General features: G+C 39.7%; 3 protein-coding genes across 3 annotated transcripts; 2 read left to right on the top strand and 1 right to left on the bottom strand.

The window, feature by feature from the left end:
- Positions 1-842: 842 nt before the first annotated feature.
- On the bottom strand, positions 843-7,632 carry LOC131936138 (metal transporter CNNM4). The gene is made up of 6 exons (XM_059293044.1): positions 6,306-7,632; positions 5,599-5,742; positions 5,127-5,249; positions 4,055-4,216; positions 2,097-2,180; positions 843-1,996 (listed from the first exon to the last, which is right to left on the bottom strand). Exons 1-6 carry the CDS (start codon positions 7,618-7,620, stop codon positions 1,140-1,142), a joined length of 2,685 nt encoding a protein of 894 aa, XP_059149027.1. The 5' UTR covers positions 7,621-7,632; the 3' UTR covers positions 843-1,139.
- A 1,214-nt stretch (positions 7,633-8,846) lies between these two features.
- Positions 8,847-12,881, top strand: LOC131936140 (protein TsetseEP-like). Its single transcript, XM_059293046.1, has 2 exons — positions 8,847-9,590; positions 12,667-12,881. Exon 1 carries the CDS (start codon positions 8,978-8,980, stop codon positions 9,524-9,526), a length of 549 nt encoding a protein of 182 aa, XP_059149029.1. The 5' UTR covers positions 8,847-8,977; the 3' UTR covers positions 9,527-9,590; positions 12,667-12,881.
- Positions 12,882-14,812: 1,931 nt separating this feature from the next.
- LOC131936141 (uncharacterized) lies at positions 14,813-21,532 on the top strand. Its single transcript, XM_059293047.1, has 2 exons — positions 14,813-15,245; positions 21,288-21,532. Exons 1-2 carry the CDS (start codon positions 14,949-14,951, stop codon positions 21,309-21,311), a joined length of 321 nt encoding a protein of 106 aa, XP_059149030.1. The 5' UTR covers positions 14,813-14,948; the 3' UTR covers positions 21,312-21,532.
- Positions 21,533-22,196: the final 664 nt, after the last annotated feature.

The raw sequence follows: 22,196 nt of genomic DNA, 5'->3' as shown, positions 1-22,196 counted from the left end.
TGATGTAAATATGTACTGATTGATCTAAATCATGCACTGATTGATGTAAATATGTACTGATTGATGTAAATATGTACTGATTGATGTAAATATGCACTGATTGCTCAGAGTTCTTGAAACAATCAAGATGAAGGCACCATCTGCCCTAAAAGCAAACTAACAGACTCTCTACTGTCACAATGCCCTGAGAGGCTTGCTGTCCTGACAAACTCTCTGCCCTGACAATACACTGACAGGCTCTCTGCCCTAAAAACTTAGTGACAGGCTCTCTGCCCTAAAAACTTAGTGACAGGATCTCTGCCCTGACAATACACTGACAGGCTCTCTGCCCTAAAAACTTAGTGACAGGCTCTCTGCCCTAAAAACTTAGTGACAGGCTCTCTGCCCTAAAAACTTAGTGACAGGATCTCTGCCCTGACAATACACTGACAGGCTCTCTGCCCTAAAAACTTAGTGACAGGATCTCTGCCCTGACAATACACTGACAGGCTCTCTGCCCTAAAAACTTAGTGACAGGCTCTCTGCCCTAAAAACTTAGTGACAGGCTCTCTGCCCTAAAAACTTAGTGACAGGCTCTCTGCCCTAAAAACTTAGTGACAGGATCTCTGCCCTGACAATACACTGACAGGCTCTCTGCCCTAAAAACTTAGTGACAGGCTCTCTGCCCTGACAATACACTGACAGGCTCTCTGCCCTAAAAACTTAGTGACAGGCTCTCTGCTCTGCCCTGACAATACACTGACAGGCTCTCTGCCCTAAAAACTTAGTGACAGGCTCTCTGCCCTGATAAGAAAAGAGAACAAATACCTTGACATTACAAAAAAAGTTCTAAAATATTGACATTTGATTGTAAAATTTTAATGTTTAATCTCCAACAACTGGACGCATGTAGACTTCTAGCTCTTTGCTACACATTTGATCATCCACTCACAGTCAAATTTAAACACATTGCTGTCTGTCATTAAAAAGATTACTTGCCTTCATTAATTGGGAAAAAACTTTTTTCTGTGCTTTACTTTAAAAGGTATCAAAGAAACGGTTTTAAAAATGGTAACAAATATATATAAAAACCCAATAAAATTGAAGTACATAAAGTTACATCAAAGGGAGAGAATAAATAAAAACTTTGGCAGTGACCCTCACATGGAGGTGTCCAGCGCGGACATGTCAAATGTTGATTCTGTTTGGTTCATCAGAGGAACCCGTTCAGCGTCTTTGTTGTTGGTATAGTTTGTCTGACCTGTGGCGGAAAAATTGCTGTTGGGCTGTTCGGCTTCGGCTGGCTTCATCACAATCAATGGCACCTTGTCCTGAGTTTCTGGCACACCGCTGCTCAACACATGGCCATCAGGCAGGAAGGTTTTCACGTCTCTAAGGTCAATGCCGTCCCCTTCTACGTGAAAGTCTGGAGAAGTCGGCGACTTGTTTTCCAGACTTTTTTCAAGAGACTCCTTCAAGAAATGAGGCTTACGGTTGTTGGTGTTAGGAGTCCTTTTACCAGCCAGGGGACTGGTAGGAATGGACAGGCCATCAGATGATTTCATGTGGCCGATAGCTCTTGCTCCAAAGTTTTCAGCAATGCCAGCGCAAGGATCTTTAGCGTCAGATCCAGTGCGCCTCATGCGATACAAATACTCATGAGGGTCATTTCTAGGAGGGAAAAAAGTCACCCTATCAAGGGACGAGGTCGAGTGTTTTTTTGTTGTTTCGTCAAATTTGATACATTCAAGTGCTGACATGGTGAATAAAGGGGACAAGCCTTCCAGTCCACTGTTGCGATTGGTGTTCAACTTGCTGACCTTTTCAAACTCAGCATCAAAGGCTTCATTTATTGCAATGTTGCCAGAATTTCGCAGCATTTTGGTGGTGCGGAGTGCAGCCAAGTATAGGGTTCGGTTAATGCACAAATACTGCACATCAGTGAGTGCACGTACAGAAAAATCTGGTACGTAATCTTTAATCTTTAACTCATTCATCGAAGCATGTTTGCGCACCACTGAAATTCAAGACAGCAAATTAGAAAAATAAAATGACAAGATTGAATTAAAATCAGGCTGGAAAGTAAATGCACCAAAAAGAAGGAAGTAATAGCTTACAATTGATTGCTTCCTTTCCAAAATAACTGAATGGACCAGACTCAAAGACCATTCCCTCTTCTCCTGCAATAACCTCAACAGTTCCTAAACAAAATTATCAGAAATGTCAACAACATAGACTGAACACAGAAATTTTTAAAAAGCCAAAAGCTAATAAAGAAATGTTTCCAATAATTTAGTCTGTCTATGAAGACGTATGTGTACACTTACATAACAGATAACCATGTACAAATAAAATGCTATACATAAATTTTCAAGTTCAGACCTTGAGACCTTATTTGTGTTTATGGGATTAACTGCTATAAAAAGACAGAGTAAGCTGCTTGTAACAAATATACATTTTTGGTTCCATTTTTTAATTGTTTAAAAATTTCAAAATCTTATTCCATTCATTTAATTAAAAGCGTTTGTTTATCATCAATGTCATGGGACCAAGCTTGCAAAAAAAAAAAAAGAAAAAAAAAAAATTAATATTTCAGACCTGCGTAGTAACTTTACATTGGACTAAAATTACATACAAAAAACATTCTTAATTTGAAAAGAAATTTTATTTTTCCAAACACAGTTTTCCTAGACCACCTTAGCGATTGTTATTTAGAAAAAAAATATGAACGTAAAATCCTTTCATTTTCTCAGAAATATTTACTTCTTAACTTGGGTCTGCAATTAGAATATGTTTGGGCTAAGTTGGTTTATTAGATATAGTAACCATATCCATGTTTTTTTAATTCCCTTATGAGGGTATGCATGGGGAAAAAATCTTGATTTTTCATCATAATGGGTTTCTTGCACTTTTGGATAATTTGTCCATTTTTGTATTAAGAAAATAATAACAAAAAAATAATAATAAAAAAAATTGAATGTGGTAAAATACAACTTTTACGACCCCGTTAATTACATAATAATCTTTTTACATGCTCTCTAAAAAAAAAAGTTCAATATCTATCATCTTTTGTATTTGGCAGTGTTGGAAAGCTGGATGTATTTTACTCATATTTTCTGTCACCCAGCACTTACAATTACCTTTACAAATTACTCAGATTTACTCAAATTACTCTACAAATTGTAGAATTCTGACCAGTTGCTCTATCAAAAAGTTGTTGTGATAAAAGTTTTAATATATACTGAAATATAAGCACTGTAAATTTGATTGCTATAAGTGCATAAAGCGTTTTTAAAAGTACCAAAACATTCAAAATGTTTTTTTTTTGGGTTTCCAATGACAACCGAAATTATTTTCAAACCACTAGAAGCAGTCTAAAGGCTTTATATATTAAATTTTTTTTACATGGAAAAAAAACGCACATATCCCCTTAAAGAAGCTACTGCAGGTAAAATAAAACATTCTAGATCATATGACAGACAACTGAGGAGAACCCATACATCAAAACTATGTGAATAAAAATATCTTTTTAGTTCCCTATTTGAACTTGACAGTCCATGGGGCAAGTAGGGTTCACCGGTTTCTGTGAACCCATACATCAAAACTATGTGAATAAAAATATCTTTTTAGTTTAAGTTCCCTATTTGAACTTGACAGTCCATGGGGCAAGTAGGGTTCACCGGTTTCTGTGAACCCATACATCAAAACTATGTGAATAAAAATATCTTTCTAGTTTAATTAAGTTCCCTATTTGAACTTGACAGTCCATGGGGCAAGTAGTGTTCACCAGTTTCTGTGACCTCGGCATATGAAGGGATAGTGTGGTCAGCACTATGCTCCTAACGTGCGTTAGGTATCCATCAGGGCTGGGTGGGCACTATTTAGTAGCAGATAATTATTACAAGATTTCATGCTGCTTGTTAACCCTTTTCATGGTGCTTCTTAACCCTTTTATCAGCTATTACCATTAAAATAGTATCAACATCCCTGAGTCTAAGGATATATTAAAATGAGTCTAGGACTGGATTAAAATAGCTTCTACAAGATTGAGTTCATGGTTTGAGCAGGTACATACCTTGCAGAATAAGAACAAACTTATCTGTTGCGACTCCCTTTTGGTAGATGTAGTTTTTTTGTGAAACTGGGTCTGTGGGACTGAGATTGACGACAATGTCCTTCTTCATCAGGTTCATGAGAACATTCCTCGCCAGGTAAGCATCAGAGAAAGGTTCCACAGCTGGGGATCAACATTGATAAAATCACTCAGGACAATAGTTTCTCCGTCAAAGCTAGGTCTAATTAGGTTCAGTACATCTTTTAATTTGAAACTCACATTCAAAATGTTTGCCTATGCACTAATGCAGTGGTTCTTAACCTGGGTTTGATTGAACCCTAGGGGTTCAGTGAGTCAAGTTTCTGGCGTTTGGTGGGTGTCAAGACACATATGCTTCGCTGTCTGATTTTATCAGTGCAGACTGTTGAACTAGTGGCCGTGGCTGACGACAGTTCAAATACGACAGCGTGACATAGTAATAAAGTGTGCCAGAGTGAGATAGCATATATATCAGTATTGTTTTATTTCTATATCATTAAAGGCAACAGCAGAACTAGCACTGATTTGCAGTATACATTCATTATCACAGGGTTTTTTTAAAATATCATATTTTAAAGGTTATGTTCTTTGAACACAATGATTTTAATGCATGGTTTATTTTGTGCACCAGTACAATATATACCTATTTTTTTAATCTGATAAAAATAATATTTGATTCTTCCTATTGAGTAGGGTTTGGTGAACGAGCTTTTGAAGCTAGTGGGTTTCTGTACCTCCAAAAACAAAAAGGTTAAGAACCAGTGTACTAATGACTTAGCCCTATGTTGCAGAAACTATTTTCTTGGCCTTGACCAAAATATCAATACAATGTGCAAACTGTAACATAACTGCTCTAAAAACTATGGAGTTTTCCATGGAATCACTCAATGGATGAGTCTCCTGTTAATTATTTCTAGACAATACTTTACAAACTACTACAATGAAAACTACCATAAGCCATATAGGGTTAAGTTAAACCAAAACATAGCTTAGCAACATACTTTAAAAAATAATGGAGAGGGATGCATGAAAATACTTTAAGTTTTTAACTTACTTGTAGTCAAAAACTGGAATGCTACAAAAGCTAGCTGTTTTGGTAATTTTGACCTGTCAACTTCAGCACCAAATATTTCATAATCATGTCTCTTGTTCCTTGGTGCCTTCTGTCTGTTGTCAGCTAGGTACACAATGAAATTGACATCAAGCTACAGTATCCAATCAAATTTATATATTATTACCACATAAATAACCTATATTTTGTCTTATGGGGTCTGTTAACTAGAATGACATGGTGGGATAGTAGACCTATTAACTTCTAACTCAAATGTCTCAAGTTTAGATCCCAACAAATGTTGAAGTTTCCTGCACAAACATGTAAAGCAAATTTTAAGAGAGAAACAAGAAATTGGGCTAAAGTATTTTTGTTATCTTTCCTGTCGACTGATATTTTGTGCATTGAATAGCTAGCACAGGCCCTTTTGTATACTACTGTAATGTTATTTCCATGTTATGAAGATGTTACTTACATACAAGATCTTTTTCATCAATAATCTCACGCTGTAGAATTTCTTCAATAACATCTTCTAGAGTCACTACCCCCATGGTTTCATAATAAGGGTCATGGTCCTCATTGTTGTGCAACTTCTGAACAATAGCCATATGAGAGTCACCTATTTCATTCAGAAAAAGTTTTAATCACTTTTTACAAAAACATTTCTTACACAGCATTTTTCAAGGATTGTGCAACTCATTATAGATTTTAAAAAATTAACATTTATCTTTAAAATAAAGAATCTACAAACAATTTAAAAATATGTTTTAAATTCATTTAACAAAACCGAGATGCATTGACAAAAACTTAAAAATAACACTCTTTTTTTAAATGAGAAAAAAAGCACATTAGTACATTCATTATGTACAGTACAAATAGGAAAATAAGTTTCTAATAAAAGTAAAAATTCCAACAGTAAATAATATTTTTAAATGTAATATTAAAGATAAGTGATAGAATAAAGGCTAAGATTATTAAGTAGACAGAGCTTCTTTAGATAAAAATATGAACAAAATAAGAATAGGAGATGTATGTACAAAATGAAACATGTTGAATGATGATGCAACCACACCCTTACAAAGAGTATGTCACAGTCAAATTAAAAATGGTTTATACTAATGGAATCTACATTGAAAAAAGAATTCAGTATACTATGGGAAAATAATTTAAATTCATACACACCTTGCAAAAATTCTTGCAACATTGCATCAAGTTTCACATCTTGGTCAACATACAGTGGCTTATGATCATAAAATTTGCACACTGTGCTAAGTGGTGTCTTATCATCTGGATCAATCAAAGCAAGGTCTTTAGTATTAAGTAGATTGATAATGTTAGTCTTCTCACCATCATAAACAGGAACTCTAGTATAACCATGATGCATTATTTCTGTCATTGTGTCAAAATCTAATATTCTGTTTACTTCAAGCATATAAACATCTTCAACTTTAGTCATTATATCCTCAACACTCTTATTAGTCAATTGTAATGCACCAGAAATTATATTAGCCTCATCATCGCGAAGCACACGTCGATCGGCAGTCATTCGTATTAATTCTTGTAACTTTTCTTTGTTGTAAACTTGTCCCATTTCTTCTCCCAGAATTTTATCCAGTACTAACGATATGGGAAATGATGCAGGAAAAGTAAGAATAATGAAAAGAACTGTAAGCCAGTAAGTATTAGCACCAACGGCTAATCCATGACGTGAACAAATAGCCTGAGGTATTATTTCACCAAAAATCACAATACCAATGGTGGAACTCACTACAGCAATAATTCCATTTGTCATATTATCAAATAAGATTGTAAATGTGCTATTTACCATCACATTACCAAGCAACAGGGTACAAAGTAGTAGGTTGCCGCGTTTTCTCAGTGGACCAATGCGCTTAGCCCACTGCTTTTCATTGTCCGATCCAACTTTACCAATTATTTTAAGTTCTGTTTGGTCTAGAGACATCAATCCTAAATTTAAACCACTAAAAAGTCCTGATAATACTAGTAGCACACAGCAAATTGATATCTGCAACCAAAATGGCATAAAATACTTATTTTCTTCTTTTTCTGTGAAAGTTTTTATGGTTAACCATTCCTCTGCTCCTTGGTGTATATATTGATCGGAGGTATGTTCCTTTAAGCAAATGTACTGGAGTCTATCCAGAAGATCGAGTTCTATCTCAACTCTAGCAGACGTGCTACTATTAACTGGATCTGAAACAAATGTCTGTGTTCTTCTAACATTTTTACAACTAGCGTTGTTTTGCGTTAAAAATATCTCACAACGGTCGCGGAGGTCAGTACCCACTAATATTATCTCAACTGGAATGTGAGCTTTCACATTTAATCTTCCATTTGGTTGTGTGTGAGCATTGGTATCTGCAGCATAGAGTCCAAGTAAACGTTGTGCAATACAAATAGAGGGGAACATTTGGAATACAAAATACACTAAAAACAGAAGTCGAAATGAACGAATACAAAATCCAGCCGTCGCCATGTTTATGTTGTGCTTGACATCCGGAAACAAAAAGTTAAGCAGGTGTAAGGCAAGAAAGTTCATGGCGAAAAATTTATCCTGGCCTACGTAATTCTAGATAACAGATATGACATAATTTAATAAATTAGTAGTGTGAAGAAACAGCAAAAAAAAAGTGAAATTCTTACACCAATAATGCAAAAATAATAGCTATTTAGTCCATATATATATATATATATATATATATATATATATATATATATATATATATATATATATATATATATATATATATATATATATATATATATATATATAGGCCCTATATATATATATATATATATATATATATATATATATATATATATATATATATATATATATATATATAGGCCTATATAAGCTATACATGTATATATATAGGCCTATATATACATATATATATATATATATGTATATGTGTGTGTGTGTGTGTGTGTGTGTGTGTGTGTGTGTGTGTGTGTGTGTGTGTGTGTGTGTGTGTGTGTGTGTGTGTGTGTAGTCTAAGTTTGCTAGATTGTTCTGCATCGATAAGATCCTAGAGATGATTGATGGGCAACAACTGACAATAAAATTTTCATGAGAAAAAGACCACATTCTCTAGTTTTGACGAAGACAAAATGCCTATACCGATGAGTAAATAACACACTTTTTTCATATTTCTTGATTTTTTAAAATTACATAGCAATTTTGAACTCTTTACTTTGTTAAATAAGACAAAAGGAAAAGAGGTTGACCAAGGAAGACCTTTAGACGTGACCTGGAAGAAGACACCAAGAAGATTGGATGACTCCCATTAGCTAAATACTAAATAGAAAAGCTTGGTCAGTTCTTGGGTAGCTATATTTTATGTATTGAATACCTTTACTAGAATTTGACAAGGGACCATCATTTTTATTTTTAGTTTATAATTTTATAAAAGCTTGTTATAAAAACGTTTTTACTTTAAAAATTTTAATACAATAGAATTGCATCACTAAAAACCATTGCGCACTAATGAACACGAAAAATGTGCGCATAATAGTGCGGTAAATAGTACTTTGTGTAGGAAATGTATTTAATCCTTTGAGAATGAATTAAGCATCAAGTTAAGTCAAATTTTATGTCGGATTGCTATTTGAGCTAATTTCGTATATTTTTAGAACTGCATACTCTTAAAACCAAACCCTTTGAAAAGAAATAAGTTTTTACCCAAATAACAATGACGTCAAAAACTACGCGCACACATAACTAAAACTTTTAACATCCGATTTATTTCCTTTTTTTGAAAAAACAATACAAAAACAACATCCCATATCCCTTTTAAAGTTTCCGGCATACAACAATAGGCGTATCAGCGATGGAACCACATGTGCGAAAACCCTGTCAATGCCAGTCGCTTCGTGCACCATGTGACTTAAAAGATAACGCCAGTAAAGAGACAAAGCCAAGCAAAGAACCCGCTAGTGAACCAAAACCAGCTGAGCCAGCACCTGAACCTGCGCCAGCACCTGCCGCTGAGCCAGCACCTGAACCTGCGCCAGCACCTGAACCTGAGCCAGCACCTGCCGCTGAGCCAGCACCTGAACCTGAGCCAGCACCTGCCGCTGAGCCAGCACCTGAACCTGAGCCAGCACCTGCCCCTGAGCCAGCAACTGAACCTGAGCCAGCACCTGCCCCTGAGCCAGCAACTGAACCTGAGCCAGCACCTGCCGCTGAGCCAGAACCTGCCACTGAGCCAGAACCTGCCGCTGAACCTGCCACTGAGCCAGAGCCTGCCACTGAGCCAGAACCTGCCGCTGAACCTGCCACTGAGCCAGAACCTGCCGTTGAAACTGCCCCTGAGCCAGAACCTGCCGCTGAACCTGCCACTGAGCCAGAACCTGCCACTGAGCAAGAACCAGAGTAAAGATAAACCAAAACCAATGATTCCGAATTAGTTGAAAATTCAACCGTATGTCACTCCCTTTGCCGTAAGTAATTTCATACCCTTAGTCACTTAGTGTAAAGTTTGTGCCTTATAGGTCTACTCATCATGCTTGACTAACTTCACACTATGTAATCGAGGTAACCCAAACTAATAACATTACTCTAAACTTGTCTTAGCCGCGCCTAAGTGAGACGCAAATGTCCACCCTATTCTATAAACAGAAAAAAAACAAGCAAGCCACCTTACTTAATTACTTAATCCTCATCACCCCCTCTGGAGTATAGGGCAGCAACAAATCTCCGCCATTCCACTCTGTCTTGGGCGAGCCACTTTAATTCATGCCAGGTCTTGCCAGTAGCCTGCACTTCTTCCATCTCTCTCCTCCATGTTCCGGGGACAAACTTTCAATTTGCACCCCAAACTTTCGATTTGCCCCCCCCCCCCCTCAAATTTTCGATTTGCACCTCCCCCCCCCCCCCTCAAACTTTCAATTTGGTTTACCAACCCATTTTGGCGCCCCCTACGGACAGCGCCCTAGGCGACCGCCTAGTTCGCCTTATAGGTAGCGCCGACCCTGGTACGAATGAACGGTGCTACAAACTCTAGGCCGTTGGGCTTAGTATTAACCGGATCATTGGTAGACCCGCTATACAACATGCATTAATATCCCTAGCTACCAGGGTTGGACTACTCATTTCTCTGGTAACTAGACATCGAAGGGGGCGTTTCCAAAATCTTTGGCATGGGCGCCGCTTAACAACGACACAGTTGTTTAGAATACGCTTCACGCATTTTGGAAATATGTGCTGTATATTTTTGATAAATGTTTGAAAATGAAAATTAAATGTATTAATTTAGATGATATTCTGTAAAAAAAAAATGTATATTGATCTACTTTTATCAGATTTTACGGTTTTGGCCTCATGTATGGGTGCCCATGTGTGTGTGAGGGGGTGCAACTATTGATGTCGTGTGTGGGTGTCCATGTGTGTGTGAGGGGGTGCAACTATTGATGTCGTGTGTGGATGTCCATGTATATAGACCTAATCTGTGGATGCCTAAGTGTGACTGTGTAGGGGAAACTATTGACCTCATGTGTGGGTGCCATGTGTGTGTGGGGAACTATTGACCTTATGTGTGGGTGCCCATGTGTGTGGGGAACTATTGACCTTATGTGTGGGTGCCCATGTGTGTGTGGATCTATTGACCTTATGTGTGGGTGCCCATGTGTGTGTGGATCTATTGACCTTATGTGTGGGTGCCCATGTGTGTGTGGATTTATTGACCTTATGTGTGGGTGCCCATGTGTGTGTGGATCTATTGACCTTATGTGTGGGTGCCCATGTGTGTGTGGATCTATTGACCTTATGTGTGGGTGCCCATGTGTGTGTGGATCTATTGACCTTATGTGTGGGTGCCCATGTGTGTGTGGATTTATTGACCTTATGTGTGGGTGCCCATGTGTGTGTGGATTTATTGACCTTATGTGTGGGTGCCCATGTGTGTGTGGATCTATTGACCTTATGTGTGGGTGCCCATGTGTGTGTGGATCTATTGACCTTATGTGTGGGTGCCCATGTGTGTGTGTGTGGATCGATTTATCTTATGTGTGGGTGCCCATGTGTGTGTGGATTTATTGACCTTATGTGTGGGTGCCCATGTGTGTGTGGATCTATTGACCTTATGTGTGGGTGCCCATGTGTGTGTGGATCTATTGACCTTATGTGTGGGTGCCCATGTGTGTGTGGATCTATTGACCTTATGTGTGGGTGCCAATTTGTGTGTGAACCTATTGGTCTTATGTGTGGGTGCCCTGTGTGTGTGGATCTATTGACCTAATGTGTGGGTGCCCATGTGTGTGTGGATCTATTGACCTTATGTGTGGGTGCCCATGTGTGTGTGGATGTATTGACCTTATGTGTGGGTGCCCATGTGTGTGTGGATCTATTGACCTTATGTGTGGGTGCCCATGTGTGTGTGGATCTATTGACCTTATGTGTGGGTGCCCATGTGTGTGTGGATCTATTGACCTTATGTGTGGGTGCCCATGTGTGTGTGGATCTATTGACCTTATGTGTGGGTGCCCATGTGTGTGTGTGGATCTATTGACCTTATGTGTGGGTGCCCATGTGTGTGTGGATCTATTGACATGTGTGGGTGCCAATGTGTGTGTGGACCTATTGACCTTATGTGTGTGTGTCCATGTGTGTGTGTGGATCTATTGACCTTATGTGTGGGTGCCAATTTGTGTGTGAACCTATTGGTCTTATGTGTGGGTGCCCTGTGTGTGTGGATCTATTGACCTTATGTGTGGGTGCCAATGTGTGTGTGGATCTATTGACCTTATGTGTGGGTGTCCATGTGTGTGGACCTATTGACCTTATGTGTGTGTGTCCATGTGTGTGTGTGGATCTATTGACCTTATGTGTGGGTGCCCATGTGTGTGTGGATCTATTGACCTTATGTGTGGGTGCCCATGTGTGTGTGTGGATCTATTGACCTTATGTGTGGGTGCCCATGTGTGTGTGTGGATCTATTGACCTTATGTGTGGGTGCCCATGTGTGTGTGGATCTATTGACCTTATGTGTGGGTGCCAATTTGTGTGTGGACCTATTGACCCCATATGTGGGTGCCCATTTGTGTTTGTGGATCTATTGACCTATTGAGTGGGCCCACATTATATGTATCTGTAGCACTATGTGAGCGACGTTTTTTTTAATATCAAACTATCTCATATCTGCAATGGAGCATTCAAGGCATTCGGATAAAGCAATCTTGCCAATCGAGTTCGATATGTTCGATATGTTAAAAGATATTGACCAAGTTAGTGATAATTTTGCAATTTAAAAATTCAGAAATGCTAACTTTTAATTCTAAAGTCAAATGTTCAAATTTCTAGTTTTTGTTGGGAACTATCGACCGAATGTGTGTTGGGGAATGCGACTTAGAAAGAACAAAGTAGATAAGCGTGTGTTACTTAAGTCATGTGAGAAGACTAACAACTCTAAAACATTGGTTTTTTTTTGTTTTTTTTTTTGTTTTTGTTTTTTTTTATGTTGCATTCGAAAGGTTTGACATATTAAAATGTTATGTAGGTGTTTGTTTAATTTAATTTCAGATTTGGCTTCAACAGGAAGCTACCCACCTCTCTGCAATATTAAAGTCGTTTGAAGTTTAACTGGACACGATTCTGCCGCTGACTGGACTCATTCAAGTAATGGGGAGACGAAAGATCGAGAACTTACATCAAGTTTTATAACCGACAGAATACCATCAAGAGAAACTGAAAGGGATAGAGTAACATCACAAATGTAATAATATTAATAAAAAATAAATGCTAATGCCTTTTTTTACGTCATTGATTGTGTGGTGTAGTTGATACGCTTGGCTAGTTTGTTGTGTTATCGATATGCTTAGGTAGTTTGTTGTGTAGTCGATACGCTTGGGTAGTTGTGTAGTCGATACGCTTGGCTAGTTGTGTAGTCGATACGCTTGGCTAGTTTGATTGTCATCGATATGCTTGGGTAGTTTGTTGAGCAGTCGATACGCTTGGTTAGTTGTGCAGTTGATACGCATGGGTAGTTGTGTAGTTGATACGCTTGGGTAGTTATGTAGTTGATACGCTTGGCTAGTTTATTGTATAGTTGATACGCTTGGTTAGTTTGTTATAAAGTTAAAAGGTCATTATTAAAACGGGGTGGGGGGGAGCAGTTATACTAGATAAATTAAACACGTTTTCTAAAATTCAAAACAATGATCTTGGCGGTCTGACAAGATTTCCACAGTAACTCGTTGGCCCAGCTCACAAATGGGTGTGGGGTGGTGAAGTGTTTGGTCTACTCTGTGTGGTGTATGTGTGGGGTGGGGTAATGAGGTGTTTGGTCTACTTTCTGTTTGTGGTGTATGTGTGGGGTGGGGTAATGAGGTGTTTGGTCTACTTTCTGTTTGTGGTGTATGTGTGGGGTGGGGTAATGAGGTGTTTGGTCTACTCCGTGTGTGGTGTATGTGTGGGGTGGTGTGGTGAAGTGTTTGGTCTACTCTGTGTGTGTGGTGTATGTGTGGGGTGGGGTAATGAGGTAATTGGTCTATTCCGTGAATGGTGTATGTGTGGGGTGGGGTGTGGTGTGGTGTGGTAATGAGGTGTTTGGTCTACTCCGTGTGTGGGGTATGTGTGGGGTGGTGTAGTGAGGTGCTTGGTCTACTCCGTGTGTGGTGTATGTGTGGGGTGGGGTGGTGAAGTGTTTGGTCTACTCTGTGTGGTGTATGTGTGGGGTGGGGTAATGAGGTGTTTGGTATACTCTGTGTGTGGTGTATGTGTGGGGTGGGGTGGTGAAGTGTTTGGTCTACTTTCTGTTTGTGGTGTATGTGTGGGGTGGGGTAATGAGGTGTTTGGTCTACTTTCTGTTTGTGGTGTATGTGTGGGGTGGGGTGGTGAGGTGTTTGGTCTACTTTCTGTTTGTGGTGTATGTGGGGTGTTGGGTGTGGTTATAAGAAGTGGTCTGTGTGATGTTAGATGAATGATTGTGTAGATCTTGAGGTAAGTGGGTGGCGTGTTGCTTGTGGGTTGGTGTGTGGCTATGATTGAGGTTCTTGGCGTTGTGTGGTTGGGTTGGGGTTATTTTTTAATCTTCCCCGTAATTCTTTCTATTATATCATTTTAGTGGAATTTTTTTTCACAAGGATTTCAAAAGCAAATGTGTTTTATGTTTAGTGCTATTCTTTTCTATCCTCCAAAAATAACATTGTAGATTTACACACTGTTGCGAAGCACTAGTATGCAGGTGGTATATGATATTGCAGCACTATTTAAATAACTAAAAAGAAAGCCTGGGTCGCTTATTGAATTGTAGTAAAGGTATAACAAACACACATAGCTCAATACACACACACACGCAAACACACACACACACACACACACACACATATATATATATATATATATATATATATATATATATATATATATATATATATATAATCTGTAAGCAGCGATCTATATGCGCTTGTAAATTTTAAAACATTTTTCAGTTCTTAATTAAGAAATTTTAAGCTTTTATTAATAATAATATAAATAATTACAATTATAATAATAAGTATAATGGTAATGTATTATATGATTTACAATTAGTATTTTTTCTTCTTTTTTTTGTTTATATTAATATATATCATCAGTCATTACAATTATATATATTCCATCATGTATTTTCACTATAGCTAAGGAACGATATACTCTATAACCCTCATCCTATTGTGAAAAACACTTGAGCTCAAATAACTTTGACGTCAGCAATTACGTCCAGCTAAAGCAACAATCTAATGCCAATCAGACCCGCCTTGTTTCTCACAAAAAAAAAACATCTTTTTTTCTTAACATCCGAGTAAAGTTAGCAGCAGAGAGCCATGGATGAGTCTCAGAACACATCGCCCATACGAAGGCCATGCAACACGCATACGTTTCGAGCTCCGTGCGACAACAAAGATGCGCCATGTAATGCGGACAAACCAGGAGGCACCAAAGACACACTGTCTATCGCTGAGCCAGCAAAGTTTGAGCCACAGCCAGAAGGTGAGCCAGCTAAGTTTGAGCCAACCACAGTAGCGGAGCCACAAGCTGTGTTGGAGCCACCTCCTCAGATTGAGCAGAATCCGGAAGAATGTACGGCTGCTGCTGACACCCCCATACCCGAAACAGTCAGCGTGAGTTTTTTTTTTTTTCTCTTAAAGTAGACTTAAAGTAGACTTAAAGTAGACTTAAAGTAGACTTAAAATAGACATAAAGTAGACTTAAAGTAGACTTAAAGTAGACTTAAAGTAGACTTAAAGTAGACTTAAACTAAACAAACTAGACTAACGTAGACTTAAAGTAGATTTAAAGTTACCGAATTAAAGTAGAATTAAAGTAGACTTAGATTCAAAGTTACCGAATTAAAGTAGAATTCAAGTAGACTTAGATTTAAAGTTACCGAATTAAAGTAGAATTCAAGTAGACTTAAAGCAGAATTAAAGTAGGCTTAAAGTAGACAAAGTAAAATTAAAGGCTGTTCTAACATCAGGTGCATTAACCTCTAGCCCTCGTAACCGATATGTTACCCAATACCCTAACCCTGTTGTCCAACTGTTACAATTAGCCGATAGCTACTAACACAAAATTTTACCCTTTTTCCCATTCTCCCGAAATAACCGTGTTTCTCATACTGTTAGTCCATGTCTGATATTCTCTAACATCATGTCTTTCATGTCCCATACTTGTGGGTAGCTCGAATCCGGGTTCAAGTCAGTATAACGTCCCTGAGTCCACCCAGCGCAAATGGGTACCTAACTCATGTTAGGAAAGTAAAGATGGCTGGGCATAGTGCTGACCACACTATCTCTTCATATGCCGAGGTCAAGAAACATATGAACTCTACTTCATTTGCCCAATTGATCGCTAGGTCTAGAGAGGATAGTCAAACACATAGATCTAGTTAAAATATGTTTGACTATACTAACTCTTTCAGTAAGAGTTGACGAATCCTTGAGAAGACCTTAACGTTTCCAAGATTTACACTTCAAATGTCATTGATCCCATGTTGTAGCGTTGCTAGATCTATATTAAATTACTTTAGAATCAATATGTATAATAAGACAAGATCCAATGCTGGACAACATTAGCCGGACTACTAGAACCAACGCTGGACAACATTAGCTGGACTACTAGAACCGACGGACAACATTAGCCGGACTACTAGAACCAATAGACAACACTAGCCGGACTGCTAGAATTAACGGACAACATTAGCCGGACTACTAGAACCAACGGACAACATTAGCCGGACTACTAGAACCAATAGACAACACTAGCCGGACTACTAGAACCAACGGACAACATTAGCCGGACTACTAGAACCAACGGACAACATTAGCCGGACTACTAGAACCAATAGACAACACTAGCCGGACTACTAGAACCAACGGACAACACTAGCCGGAATACTAGAACCAACGGACAACATTAGCCGGACTACTAGAACCAACGGACAACATTAGCCGGACTACTAGAACCGACGGACAACATTAGCCGGACTACTAGAACCAACGCTGGACAACATTAGCCGGACTACTAAAGTCAACGGACAACATTAGCCAGACTACTAGAACCAACGGACAACATTAACCGGACTACTAGAACCAACGGACAACATTAGCCGGACTACTAGAACCAACGGAAAACATTAGCCGGACTACTAGAACCATGCTGGACAACATTAGCCGGACTACTAGAACCATGCTGGACAACATTAGCCGGACTACTAGAACCAACGGACAACATTAGCCGGACTACTAGAACTAACGGACAACATTAGCCGGACTACTAGAACCAACGGACAACATTAGCCGGACTACTAGAACCAACGGACAACATTAGCCGGACTACTAGAACCAATGCTGGACAACATTAGCCGGACTACTAAAGTCAACGGACAACATTAGCCGGACTACTAGAAGCAAAGGACAACAGTAGCCGGACTACTAGAACCAACGGACAACATTAGCCTCACTAATAGAACCAAAGGACAACATTAGCCGGACTACTAGAACCAACGGAAAACATAAGCCGGACTACTAGAACCAAAGGACAACATTAGCCGGACTACTAGAACCAACGGACAACATTAGCCGGACTACTAGAACCAACGGACAACATTAGCCGGACTACTAGAACCAAAGGACAACATTAGCCTCACTAATAGAACCAAAGGGCAACATTAGCCGGACTACTAGAACCGACGGACAACATTAGCCGGACTACTAGAACCAACGGACAACATTAGCCGGACTACTAGAACCAACGCTGGACAACATTAGCCGGACTACTAGAACCAACGCTGGACAACATTAGCCGGACTACTAGAACCAACGCTGGACAACATTAGCCGGACTACTAGAACCAACGCTGGACAACATTAGCCGGACTACTAGAACCAACGCTGGACAACATTAGCCGGACTACTAGAACCAACGCTGGACAACATTAGCCGGACTACTAGAACCAACGGACAACATTAGCCGGACTACTAGAACCAACGGACATTAGCCGGACTACTAGAACCAACAGACAACATTAGCCGGACTACTAGAACCAACGGACATTAGCCGGACTACTAGAACCAACGGACAACATTAGCCGGACTACTAGAACCATGCTGGACAACATTAGCCGGACTACTAGAACCAACAGACAACATTAGTCGGACTACTAGAACCAACGGACAACATTAGCCGGACTACTAGAACCAATAGACAACACTAGCCGGACTACTAGAACCAACGGACAACATTAGCCGGACTACTAGAACCAACGGACAACATTAGCCGGACTACTAGAACCAATAGACAACACTAGCCGGACTACTAGAACCAACGGACAACACTAGCCGGACTACTAGAACCAACGGACAACATTAGCCGGACTACTAGAACCAACGGACAACATTAGCCGGACTACTAGAACCGACGGACAACATTAGCCGGACTACTAGAACCAACGCTGGACAACATTAGCCGGACTACTAAAGTCAACGGACAACATTAGCCAGACTACTAGAACCAACGGACAACATTAACCGGACTACTAGAACCAACGGACAACATTAGCCGGACTACTAGAACCAACGGAAAACATTAGCCGGACTACTAGAACCATGCTGGACAACATTAGCCGGACTACTAGAACCATGCTGGACAACATTAGCCGGACTACTAGAACCAACGGACAACATTAGCCGGACTACTAGAACTAACGGACAACATTAGCCGGACTACTAGAACCAACGGACAACATTAGCCGGACTACTAGAACCAACGGACAACATTAGCCGGACTACTAGAACCAATGCTGGACAACATTAGCCGGACTACTAAAGTCAACGGACAACATTAGCCGGACTACTAGAAGCAAAGGACAACATTAGCCGGACTACTAGAACCATGCTGGACAACATTAGCCGGACTACTAGAACCAACAGACAACATTAGCCGGACTACTAAAGTCAACGGACAACATTAGCCGGACTACTAGAAGCAAAGGACAACAGTAGCCGGACTACTAGAACCAACGGACAACATTAGCCTCACTAATAGAACCAAAGGACAACATTAGCCGGACTACTAGAACCAACGGAAAACATAAGCCGGACTACTAGAACCAAAGGACAACATTAGCCGGACTACTAGAACCAACGGACAACATTAGCCGGACTACTAGAACCAACGGACAACATTAGCCGGACTACTAGAACCAAAGGACAACATTAGCCTCACTAATAGAACCAAAGGGCAACATTAGCCGGACTACTAGAACCGACGGACAACATTAGCCGGACTACTAGAACCAACGGACAACATTAGCCGGACTACTAGAACCAACGCTGGACAACATTAGCCGGACTACTAGAACCAACGCTGGACAACATTAGCCGGACTACTAGAACCAACGCTGGACAACATTAGCCGGACTACTAGAACCAACGCTGGACAACATTAGCCGGACTACTAGAACCAACGCTGGACAACATTAGCAGGACTACTAGAACCAACGCTGGACAACATTAGCCGGACTACTAGAACCAACGGACAACATTAGCCGGACTACTAGAACCAACGGACATTAGCCGGACTACTAGAACCAACAGACAACATTAGCCGGACTACTAGAACCAACGGACATTAGCCGGACTACTAGAACCAACGGACAACATTAGCCGGACTACTAGAACCATGCTGGACAACATTAGCCGGACTACTAGAACCAACAGACAACATTAGTCGGACTACTAGAACCATGCTTGACAACATTAGCCGGACTACTAGAACCAACGGACAACATTAGCCGGACTACTAGAACCAACGGACAACATTAGCCGGACTACTAGAACCAACGGACAACATTAGCCGGACTACTAGAACCAACGGACAACATTAGCCGGACTACTAGAACCAACGGACAACATTAGCCGGACTACTAGAACCAACGGACAACATTAGCCGGACTACTAGAACCAACGGACAACATTAGCCGGACTACTAGAACCAACGGACAACATTAGCCGGACTACTAGAACCAACGGACAACATTAGCCGGACTACTAGAACCAACGGACAACATTAGCCGGACTACTAGAACCAACGCTGGACAACATTAGCCGGACTACTAGAACCGACGCTGGACAACATTAGCCGGACTACTCGAACCAACGGACAACATTAGCCGGACTACTAAAGTCAACGGACAACATTAGCCGGACTACTAGAACCAACGGACAACATTAGCCGGACTACTAGAACCAACGGACAACATTAGCCGGACTACTAGAACCAACGGACGACATTAGCCGGACTACTAGAACCAACGGACAGCATTAGCCGGACTACTAGAACCAACTGACAACATTAGCCGGACTACTAGAACCAACGGACAACATTAGCCGGACTACTAGAACCAACGGACAACATTAACCGGACTACTAGAACCAACGGACAACATTAGCCGGACTACTAGAACCAACAAAGGTGATTGGATGTTATGGATGTTTTAGTATTTTCGTTAACTATACACATTTTTTAAGATGCTCAAACAATTGGGTTGTTGAAATTTGTTTACTGAAAGTTTACATAAACATGGCATAACTAGACCATTTGATTTTAAATAATTCTTTTTTTTATTTAAAAAAAAATTGTTTCCGCAAAGTCTTTAGAACAAATTACTATGAATTGGGGTTTTCTGAAGATCGGTCACAAAGTTCCACTAGATCTAGATCCAATCAATGTTGCCATAATGTCTCGCTTGATGAAAATAAATTGAAATGTATTCTTTATTTCAAAAATAATTTTCACTGGAAATTCAACCTTTATAACATTGATTCTTTAAAAAAGTTTCTAAATTATTTTCAGGCCTATGTTTTGTTTTATTTTGTTTTATTTTTTTTACGATCGCTTTGATGACAAAATAAAATAAAAAGTAAAACACGTTTTTTAATCCAGGCCAACAATAATGATCGAACCAAACTCGTCGTCCTCGCCCGCCTCTGTTAGCTAATACACCCATCACCATATCCACAAGCCTTATCCAGTGTTTCAGCATACACCCATTACCATATCCACAAGCCTTATCCAGTGTTTCATCATACACCCATCACCATATCCACAAGCCTTATCCAGTGTTTCAGCATACACCCATCACCATATCCACAAGCCTTATCCAGTGTTTCATCATACACCCATCACCATATCCACAAGCCTTATCCAGTTTTTCAGCATACACCATCAGTTTATCCACAAGCCTTATCCAGTGTTTCAGCATACACCCATCACCATATCCACAAGCCTTATCCAGTTTTTCAATATACACCATCAGTTTATCCACAAGCTTTATCCAGTGTATTAATTAATCTCTAATGATTGTTTGGATGACTATCTGAGGAACCATATTAAAAGATGAAACGTAACCTTCAGGACCAGTTTGCAGACTTACCATATATCCAATAGAATAGATAAAACAATGTAACAGTGTATGATAACAAAAGCTTTAATTTCAGGACCAGGTTGCAGGCTTACCATATATCCAATAGAATAGATAAAACAATGTAACAGTGTATGATAACAAAACTTTTAATTTCAGGACCAGGTTGCAGACATACCATATATCCAACAGAATAGATAAAACAATGTAACAGTGTAGGATAACAAAAGCTTTAATTTCAGGACCAGGTTGCGATTGTTGAGTGAGGCGGGTTGACGGTAGAAGGATAATGGACGTTTATTTCACTGCTGGAACTGTACCGATATATGTGCTTACATGAGAAGGATGAACATCAAGAGAAGGATAAACATAAAGAGAAAGATAAACATCACGAGAAGGATAAACATCAAGAGAAGCTTAATAAGAGGCTGCTAACATTACAAATGTAAAAATATTAAAATAAATAAATGCTTTTGGTTTTCACGTGCATTTTTAGTTTAGTGTAGTTTTTGTGCTGTGTGATGTATGGCTAGAAATTGGGTGTCTCGCTAGTTTGTTTATCTATGTCTAGTCTGTTGTCTGATGTATGCCTTGTCTGTAGTCTGATGTCTGGCTAGTATGTTGATGTCTGGTTAGTCTGGTTAGTCTGTTGTGTGATGTCTGGCTAGTCAGTTTGATGTCTGGCTAGTCTATTGTGTGATGTCTGGCTAGTTTGTTGTCTGATGTCTGGCTAGTCTGTTGATGTCTGGCTAGTCTGTTGTGTGATGTCTGGCTAGTCTGTTGATGTCTGGCTAGTCTATTGTGTGATGTCTGGCTAGTCTGTTGTGTGATGTCTGGTTAGTCTGTTGTGTGATGTCTGGCTAGTCAGTTTGATGTCTGGCTAGTCTATTGTGTGATGTCTGGCTAGTTTGTTGTCTGATGTCTGGCTAGTCTGTTGATGTCTGGCTAGTCTGTTGTGTGATGTCTGGCTAGTCTGTTGATGTCTGGCTAGTCTGTTGTGTGATGTCTGGCTAGTCTGTTGATGTCTGGCTAGTCTGTTGTGTGATGTCTGGCTAGTTTGTTGTGTGATGTCTGGCTAGTTTGTTGTGTGATGTCTGGCTAGTCTGTTGTGTGATGTCTGGCTAGTCTGTTGATGTCTGGCTAGTCTGTTG

This window comes from Physella acuta, unplaced genomic scaffold, assembly GCF_028476545.2.
Source record: "Physella acuta isolate Inbredline_101_S28 unplaced genomic scaffold, ASM2847654v3 ptg000168l, whole genome shotgun sequence".
Classification (NCBI taxonomy): domain Eukaryota; kingdom Metazoa; phylum Mollusca; class Gastropoda; family Physidae; genus Physella; species Physella acuta.
The sequence above is the reverse complement of the archived record's forward strand: the minus strand, read 5'-3'. Positions and strand labels throughout refer to the sequence as shown.

Bases quoted from the DNA above. Each gene is read 5' to 3' on its own strand.
- LOC131936140 (XM_059293046.1), top strand. From the start codon at position 8,978: ATGGAACCACATGTGCGAAAACCCTGTCAATGCCAGTCGCTTCGTGCA.
- LOC131936141 (XM_059293047.1), top strand. From the start codon at position 14,949: ATGGATGAGTCTCAGAACACATCGCCCATACGAAGGCCATGCAACACG. The intron at 15,246-21,287 runs GTGAGTTTTTTT...CTTTAATTTCAG, and splicing joins CCATACCCGAAACAGTCAGC to GACCAGGTTGCGATTGTTGA.
- LOC131936138 (XM_059293044.1), bottom strand. From the start codon at position 7,620: ATGGCGACGGCTGGATTTTGTATTCGTTCATTTCGACTTCTGTTTTTA. The intron at 5,743-6,305 runs GTGTGTATGAAT...TGAATGAAATAG, and splicing joins GTTGCAAGAATTTTTGCAAG to GTGACTCTCATATGGCTATT. The intron at 1,997-2,096 runs GTAAGCTATTAC...CTTGAATTTCAG, and splicing joins TGGAAAGGAAGCAATCAATT to TGGTGCGCAAACATGCTTCG.